The sequence below is a fragment of the Geospiza fortis genome, unplaced genomic scaffold, assembly GCF_000277835.1.
Source record: "Geospiza fortis unplaced genomic scaffold, GeoFor_1.0 scaffold66, whole genome shotgun sequence".
In the NCBI taxonomy this organism is placed as follows: Eukaryota; Metazoa; Chordata; class Aves; order Passeriformes; family Thraupidae; genus Geospiza; species Geospiza fortis.
Genome location: NW_005054312.1, coordinates 9,402,907 through 9,412,073, shown reverse-complemented (window position 1 = coordinate 9,412,073; position 9,167 = coordinate 9,402,907). Strand labels below are relative to the sequence as shown.

At 40.3% G+C, this 9,167-nt stretch overlaps 1 protein-coding gene across 6 annotated transcripts in view; it reads right to left on the bottom strand.

Moving 5' to 3' along the window:
• Positions 1–271: 271 nt before the first annotated feature.
• TSPAN4 (tetraspanin 4) overlaps positions 272–9,167 on the bottom strand; it is a 398,612-nt gene continuing 389,716 nt past the window's right edge. For 5 of the 6 annotated variants that reach the window (XM_031055730.1, XM_031055729.1, XM_031055727.1 and 2 more), the window contains 2 exons: positions 7,711–7,794; positions 272–4,974 (listed from right to left, as the gene is read on the bottom strand). In XM_031055730.1, the coding sequence (XP_030911590.1) occupies positions 4,906–4,974; positions 7,711–7,794 (153 nt within the window). In that variant the 3' untranslated portion in view covers positions 272–4,905. The remainder of the gene's footprint in view (positions 4,975–7,710; positions 7,795–9,167) is intronic. The other variant, XM_031055726.1, reaches the window with a different exon arrangement.

The window sequence follows — 9,167 nt, the reverse complement described above, 5'->3', positions numbered from 1 at the left end:
TGCCCTTAAAAGGAAAGAGAGGTGTGCATGCAACTGGAAATAGGTAAGCCACATAAATAATAATAATAAATTTGTAAGGAAGGATAGGTCAAATCAAAAGTAATGAGAAATTACAAAGAAGTAGAAAGCTGTAGGGTTTTGTTAAATTGCATACAGTATGTGTGTGTGTACTTGCCCCCACTCGCGCACACACACATCTCTGGGTCTGTATAGAATCACTGTTCAGCTTGTAGTGCAGTTGCTTATAAAGAATACAAAAGACATTCTGTTGTAAACTTTAAAGAATATTTAATAACTTTTAAAAAATAAAAGGTATATTTTAAATTTTGTTCTTTATATGAATGCACAAAAATGTACCATTGTAATTGCAGCAACAAAATCCAAAGAACAGAGGAGACTGCCCACTGTGGTAAGAGACCAGTGACAAGGGAGGAGAATTCACAATGGAATCCAAACAAGATTTCCCATGGCAAGTCCCAACGTGTTTTCTAATTATCTAACTCAGTATCTATGCAGATCATTTACACTTAGCAAATTCTTGTAGATAAATTAGAGTAAATAAGGAGTCTGGATTTAAATAATGCCACAATCAACTGCTGGTTTCTGTTGCTTACCTTTGGTGCCGCATTTATAGCACAACACCAAAGCCAAGGGGTAAACGAAAGGCTGTGACTTTGTCCATGCTGAAAACCTCCTGTCCTGCCCTGGGAAGGTGTAAGAGGCAGCCCAGTCACTCAGTGTGTACTCTGTGTGACCAGTTCTCATCAGTTTGTGAGAAGTGAGGGTTGGGGTGGATTCCATAAGCAGCCCTATTGATGATGCAAGACAGAGGATTTTTACAGCTTCTGTGCAGTCCCTTCCTCTCCATATGATAAATCCTATAATGCTGCATTTAAATGCTAATTATTGATCAAAGAATAAACTTTTATGAGTTTGTTTAATTTGAGGGGGAGACCAAAGAACTATTCATAGAACAGAAACTGAAGTGTATTGCAGTGATCGTGCACTGTATGATGAGGAGCTAAGTAATTCTGTGGCACAAGTAATAAGATTTGGCTGCTAGTGACAGTACAGGAAAATAAACCATATTCTATTAAATATACAGTTTGGGGAGTTTTTTTTAAAATAATTGTGAAAATGAAAAGCCAAAAGTATATTTGGGCTGAATCTAAAAAGCTAAATCCTGATGCTGCTGAATTCAGTAGGTTCAGTCATATGCCCTGTGCCTTCATATCTTGTTATTAAGCAGAAACAGCCATGAGAATAAATTAGGAGTGCTCCTTTATTGCCTTTGGTTCTGTCTTTAATTTAAATGTGTTGAGTCCTCCTTCATGTTTAAAGATGTCACAATAATATAAAAGGCTTTACTAAAAGTGACAAGACACTAATAGAAGCAATTGGAATGACTTCTGTGTTGCTCTGCCTGCATTCAATATCAGCAGCCTTTCAAATGGATATTATGTACTACAGGTTACTTATATATAATCAACCAGTTTAATGTGTAAAATGGAACTGTCTTTTTTTTTGGCTTTTTGTGTTTTTTTTTTTAAAGATTGTTGCTGTTACACATCACAAAATCTTCTGACCTTGTCAGCAGAGAAAGGATGCAGTGATCTTAAGAAAATATGTTAAGTCTGAGGCTTGTTATATGCAGTATGTTCAGAGGTATGAAATTGGATTGTGCTGGTAATGCTGTAAGCACTGTAACAGCTGTTTGGTCTGTGTGGAGAGAGTTAATAACATCAAATATACAAAACAGTCCAGTTATGAACGAGTTGCAGTAGCATCTCAGTTGTAGTGGAAGAAGAGTATTTTAAATAGAATTATTAGCAGCAATATGTGATCTGGGTTTTTTTTTTTTGTTTGTTTGTCTGCTTGGGTTTTTTTTTTTTGTTTGTTTGTGGTTTTTTGTTCTGTTTTGGTTTTTACCCCTAACTGTTTTTGTTGCAGTGACTGGAATTTACAAAGTGAGGGTTGCTTATACTCCCTTTAGGTACTTGTTTTTGAAAACCAAAGAAGTTTATCTTGTAAAGACACCTAAACTGTGGAAAATGATTAGAGGAAACCACAAAATGTGACTTGTCTCCAGTCTGCTTCTCCTATTTTTTTCCACTGAAGCTTTAGCTGAAGTCTAGAAGCATTCTCTAAGAGCTCAGCAGATATTACTGTGAGACTCACAGGAGAAGGGTCTGTGATCTCTCTTTTCTCTACACCACCATCAAGCAAATTGATAAGAGTTGCTCTCTGTGGGAGTTCTGCACAATGGTTTGCTCCCATCAACTGAACCATCATCAGCCTGCTGTCTCTGTGTTAATTTTTAATGGCAGGGATCACTACAAATAGACTTGTCTACCTTTTATCTGTCTCAAAAAAAAAAAATCAATGTTTTATGAATGTATTCATCATTGTGTCATGCTGCTTTTCAGTGGTAGGAACTCTGAGCTGTCAGCAGAAGCACCCCTGTGTACAAACTAGGCAAGAACTAATGGTACAGCTAACCTGGAATTGTATCTGTGCAGGTTAAGAAAAGAACAGAGTAGAGAGAGGGAAGGAACACACTTACACCATCTTTTGCAGAGCAGGACAGTCTGCAGGTCAGTCTGGGCTCAAGAAGCAGAGAGCAGGGAGACTGTGGTGACTGCAACATGAGTGAGCCTCTTGCTTTGGAGTACAGGGCACCTGTGTGTGGGCTACTTGCTCAGCTTGGGTATGTTGGGGCTTGTTTGCATGACAGTAAAATCCTTAGTGGGGGGGAGGTTGCTGTGATAGTGATTGGGAAGCCACAAAAATTGCACAGAATACATTACTTTTACCTTAGGCTGTACAGCTAAATGCCCCATGGGGGTAAAATTTTGGAAAATAATTGCTCTTTTAAACACCAGACTGTCCTAAGCAATTTCCCAGAAAATATGGAGTAGCTCATGCCTGAGAGTGAGAAGACTGCAAAAAATCAGCAGAGACAAAAAAACCTCCCAAATCTGATGAGTGAGAGTGAATCTGTCAAATAATGCAGAAACCCAGAAAAGTGTTAGTTATGGGTGTAAAGGAGATTGTTCAATAGGCTGTGGGTTGGCAAGTCCAGCTTTGTGCTTTGCCTTTTAATCAAAGCATGCAAAATGTCACCCAGAGCTGACACCTGCTGTTGGAAGCAAGGTAACTTTCCCTGTGAGGTTGCTGCATGCTTCCAGTCTGCAGGAATGGCTGCACTCAGCGTCCTGGGAAAATAGTGCTCCATGGACAGCTCTCTGCTCTAAGTGACAGTGGCTGAGAGCTCCACAAATGCTGGCTGAGAGGAGCAGGCCATCTGCATTGCTCTGTTTGCCTGGTCCCTGCTCTGTCCTTTCCCTGGGGTGCTTCAGCTTCTCCCTGGCACACATGCACTACCTGGAGCTGTTTGCTGGCAGGGAATTATTTGTTTGAACAATAGGACACATCTGGCTTTTAACCTCATCACCAGAAGACATGCATAGAAGGGTACTACATCAATTACTTCAGTTATCAATGAGTGGCTGTTCCCTAGTTAGGAAAGGAATGGTTTTGATTGCTGCATATTTCTGCGATTCCATTATATTCTAGAAAGTGTGGATTATATTCTAACCAGCAGCTAGGTGAAGAAAAATGCATCTGAAAAAAGAGCACTGAGAAGTGACTCCAGTTCTAACAGAGACTGATGTGTCTTGGCTGTTGTCAGCGTGCAGCTGGGAGGAAAAAAACAAGGTAAGCATAAAAGCATCTGAAGTCTTAATAACTCTCAGAAAAATGAGCAATGTGCGAAAGATTTTTCCTCAGCAAGGCAAACTCTATCATACCTGCAGATGATGTTATCCCAAAGTAAATTAATGGAATGGTGACATTCAGGGAAGGAACAGCTGACAGCTTTGTACACATCTTCAAGCATGGAAATGAGTGATATTTTTTGGCAGACTTACTTGAAACGGGGATGATAAATAAAACCATAGTAGACTGACAGAGAGAGCCCACTCACAAGTTGTTTACTGAAATGAAGATACAGCTGAAAGTAATTACTTGTTTCCCAGAGGTATAAGTGATAGTGCCTTGTACAAGAAATAATACTTGGTTATTTCAGTTGGAATGTAAAATAGGATAGAAGGTTTCCTCTTTCTGAGGTTAGATGCTGGGTATTTTCACCTCCTTTCAGAAAAGTATGTGTTTATGAATGTAATATATATAACATATGCAGTCAACCATCAATATGCCACTGGCAATTAGGAAGTGAGGCAATGTCCAATATTGTTTTCCATTAACAGCCAAGATCTCGCTGTACAGATTCTGATTAAAAGCCTGACTCTGCGGCACGGAAGATTAAAAATACTCCTTTAAAACAATGCACTTCTGAAGATGATCCTCTCCTGGCTACAAAATCATCTTGAGACACTTGGAGGCAGGGCTGCTTGATCTTGACATTTTAGCTGTGTGCAAACTGTAGTAAAATTACAATTGCATTCAGTCCTAGCTACTCTGTATCTTTTTGCTGAAGAACATTTGTTTTCTACGTCCTCTCTTCCAGACTGGGAAATGCAGGAAGGCAGCCCGGCAGCTTTTGCAGAGGTTGCCTCAGTGCCATCTTTTCCTAACATAGGTTTGCAGTCAGCCCCTTGTAAGCAGCCTCTCTTGCCTCGCCACAGGCCATGGAAAAGGAACCATTGCTTTTTTGGTTTTCCTCTGCTTAAAGACAAGGCTGCTTCCTACCTGTGCCAGTTCAAGTACTGACTTTTTCTTTTCTTCCTCCTTCAGTAAAGTGGGGTGATTCACAAAATCTTCAGAAAGATAGCATTATACACAGTTTATAGTACAAAGGGGGGTGGGGAAAGGTCAGATGAATGAGCATGAAGGAGATTTCTCCTGTGTCCTTTGGAGGAGAAGCAGAAAGATTGGGAATGGTATCTATGCACAGTAGGTGTCTGCCTTGACTACCTGACAATACATGGTCATTGCAAAGGTGAGTCCGAGAATCTAAGAGAAAAGAAACAACAAACAATCGTTTTTCAGTAAGTAAAAAAACCCTATTTATTGAAACAACAAGAAAAAAAAGAGAAAAGCATGACACTAGTTTTGTTCACACACAGGAGGACATATCACATACTGCTTTTCCTGCCTGTTCATGTCCTTGTTCTATTCTTAGAGTCTGTCTGCCTTTTGTCCTTATCTGTATTGCTGTCTTACAGAATGGACAGTGAGAGCAAGGGAGAGTTGATTTCTCCATCAAAAGCAGCCACAGATACTGGAAAGAGGTATATTGAAAAAAATTTGGATGCCTTTTGCTTGAAAATGTTTTACAGTAGCAATCCACAGTTGTGTAGGTATTCTGTGGGGGTCCCTGTACCTGTTGTTTTGAAAGACATTGGGTTAATCCCTGGCCCTACAGATGCTGTGGTTTACTTGACTGTACTTTACTTTTCCAAGTGTATGTGTGCACAGGTCCCTGTGGGGGAATCACTGGAGACTGAACATGCATTAATCATGGCCATCAATGCCTCATCAACAATGGATGTGTTTTTCTACTCAGCCTATTCAAGAGAAGCAGCAGGGAGGTGGGGGTTCTTCTCCCAGCTAAGCACTGACCTGTTGTGCTGTCTCTGGTGGATTACTTCATCAAAAGGGGATGGGGGAGAGAGTCTTATTTTCTTTCCAGCTGAAGTACCTATATGAATGTACTAAGTGCTTGTTACTTTCCCTTTGCACCACCACTGTAAGAGTTGTCACTGAAATGAAGGGCTGCCAGCTAGAAAATTTTAGGGTATGAATTCTGTTTTAAGCACTTAATTTGACCACTTCAAATTTAGTTTTTACATGAGTAATAGTTCCTGTTAATGAGTACTTTGAAAGCATATATGAATACACACACACACACAAAATTATATTTATGAAGTAAAAATGGTTATAAAGTTGTTAATCCTCCTCAAGTCTCACTCTTCCACAGTGAAATCAGATTATTAGGTTTTGATGTGCTGTTTGTAGCAAGCACTGGCCTTTTGGAAGTCTCCACCTTCAGGGACAGCTACGTAACAAAACAGTGGTGGCTGAACTTGGTTTATAATTTGAAGCATGCACGACTGAGGAAGATTCTTCTGTTGCGTGTGCTGTTATATCCTTCAAATTATGTGACTCTATGATTGTCTGAGATGCTAACATGAAAAACTGCCACATGCTATGGGCCAGAACACAACTGAAACAGCAGCAAGAGAGGGGGCCCAATTAATTTCAGGTGACAGCACACAGAAACTTTTGTCATCAGGTAGATTCAATCACACCAGGCAGCTGGAAGGCAGACTGAAAATCTGTTGTGTTCTGAGGTGTTTTCCCTGCATTGCACAGCATTTACTAGGAATATGAATTTGCATTTTTAAATTGTCTGAAGTGCTTCCTCCCATGCAAACTAGCAATGTCTTTCTGCCAGAAAGATAGTATTGGCTTAGAAATTTAATATACTTAGGGTATTTATGAGAAGGACTCTGACCACAGGCTGCTGGGGGTTTTTAGTGTATCCTATAAAGATACCCTAAATCCTGAATGGATGCTCAAAAGCTGGTTTGGGTTTTTTTTAATCATGGTAATGTATTAACAACAGTCATAAATTGCCTGTCTGCCATATGATCTTGTGCTTTTTTCTCTAAGCATATCTGCTTATTATACTGGAACAAACCCCAAAACTCTGAATTTGGGCCTGTGAGGCATCAGGCATTTGCATTAATAAGTTGCAGCCAATAAATGACATATGAGAGAGTAAGATATGTGCCATTCTGCCTAATCTGTTGTTATTGGGAATGTGAGTAGAATACTGATCGCAGGCTCTCTCCTGCTGCTGCTAGTGGCATACCAGGCAAATTAAAAAAAAACAAACAACCAAACCAAACAACCATGAGTTAATCTGCAGTTACATGGTGTTAATTAGCTTAGCAATGCCATCCTTTGTGCTTGCACGTTTAGTGTGAGAGAGGGGGAGCTGGAAACTAAAGCTAGATCTTCACTGAATTTAGGAAAGGGACTTTGAACCAGCCTGAGCTCCAGCACAACTTTCACCCGTGTATCCTCAGGCTGTGCCACAGGTGCTTAGACTGGCACAACCACAGCAGGCTGGGTTAAAGGCACAGGCACGTAAGAGACAAAGTGGTGGACAACAGAGTCTTCTCTGACCAAAGTCACAGTGGAAAGGACTGCAACTCAAAAATCTGATAGGCATGTCTATGCCAATCATAGTAAAGGAGCATAGGTTTATTGGCAGGGTTGACTAATGGGCACCACATCCTGATTTGTAATTTACCCCGGGCCTGAGGGATGAGGTTGAAGACTTAAGCTTTCTCTAGACTATGCTGAAATTGGGTATTTAGCCTAAGTCCTCTCTGGAGAATAACTGGACAAATGCAGGCACCCTAAAGGCAGTTCATCCTACCCTGATTAGGTGTCTAGAGTCCAGTCTCCCGTCCCAAGTCCAGTTTCAGTCTTATATAAACCACTTGATAAAGTGCCAGCTCTTTGCAGTGCATCATAAAACACTGTGCAGTATTCCTAGTTCTATGTCTTGTACACAGTATTTTAACTAAAGTAAAACTCAAAGTACTTAATACTTTCGCATGATGGTAGACAAAAATTCTGCAAGATTTAAAACCTGCTTAGGCAGAGTATATATCTGAATCTGTGGTTTACTTAGTTACAATTATTTAGGATTTGAAAATTGATATTAAACTGTACCTGCACCATAGCTGTGCACAATCCAAAGATTCCCACTGCCAGTAAGTTTTCCTGGAGCCATACTTTCACAGTTTCATAGCAAGGCTAAAAAAAAAAAAACAAATCAAGAATATTGTATTGGCCATAATACAGCTCTACACTCCCTGGAATATACAGCCAGAGAAAAAATGGATCTGACCTAGATGCCAGATAGCCTGGATTATCATTTCAGTGCTGGAGCCACTACAGTGCATTTTTGGGTTGAAACTTGAACATGGAGTACTAATCCCAGTGACACAACAAAATGCACCTCCAAAATGCTGCATGAGCACTGCTCCATATGAATTCAGCCAGTAACTAAAAATATTGTGCTGGTTTTGGCTGGGGTAGAGTTAATTTTCCTCACAGTGATGGGTATGGGGCTGTGTTATGGATTTGTCCTGAACACAGGGTTGATAATCTGGAGATATTTTTTGTTATCATTGAGCAGGGGTTACACAGAGCGTGGTTCTTTAGTTTCCCTACTGAACTGTCTTTATCTCCACCCACTCTTTTCTCACTTTTACTTTCCTGCTCTCCCCTTGATCCCACTGGTGGCAAAGTAAGCAGGCAGCTGTGTGGGGCTTAGTAGCCAGCTGGGGTTAAACCACAACAACTAAACAAGCACTGGGTTTGGGTCCTGTTTGCTCTCTAAAACCCAACCAGAAGCAGTTAGAACCTTATAATGAGGCTTTCATTTTTTCCACATTTCAGGAAAAATAAACATTTCTTATAATACATACAGATACATGAAATCAAACCGTCCCAGTGTGAGTGGCTCAGTAGCTGCTCCTGCTGCACATGGGCCTATTTCATACCATTTCCAACCATTTCAAACTGCAGTATGGGCACTCCTCCATTATTTTCTTCATGCTTCAAATTCTGCAGTAGCTGTAGCCCTGTTTTACTGGTCCAGTTTTGGAGAAGGTGGAATTGGCCCAAGTGAAACCTTTCTTTAAATAATAATGTCTGTGAGACAACCTTGTGCAAAAACAGGGCCCCCTGTCTTGTAAATGTTCATGGCCAAGAATCATTCAGCCTTCAGTTAGGGGTTTTTACATATGTACAAAGGATGAACAATTAATGGTCATCAGAAGCCAGAGGGTTAACCTGCACTGATTTTCTTGCTACCCTGAATAAAACAGAAGAACTTTTCAGTCCTTAAATTAAAAAAATTACCCAGAGCTACTCAAGAAGTATAAGGAAGCTGTGTTTGATGTGAACTCAGCCTCTGTGAGTACAAGTCCATGCACATGAAATCTCACTAGAAAGTGGCCAAGACAGCTTTACTCATTGTCTTCACAAACCATTAGAACCAGCAAAACTTAGTTATAATTCCACTTCATCAGGTGGCCTACACCCCTCCTGTGTAATTGCACTACCTGTAATTAGCACGAAGAATTGCTGAGCTAATTTCAGAGACATATTTAGGCTCTATC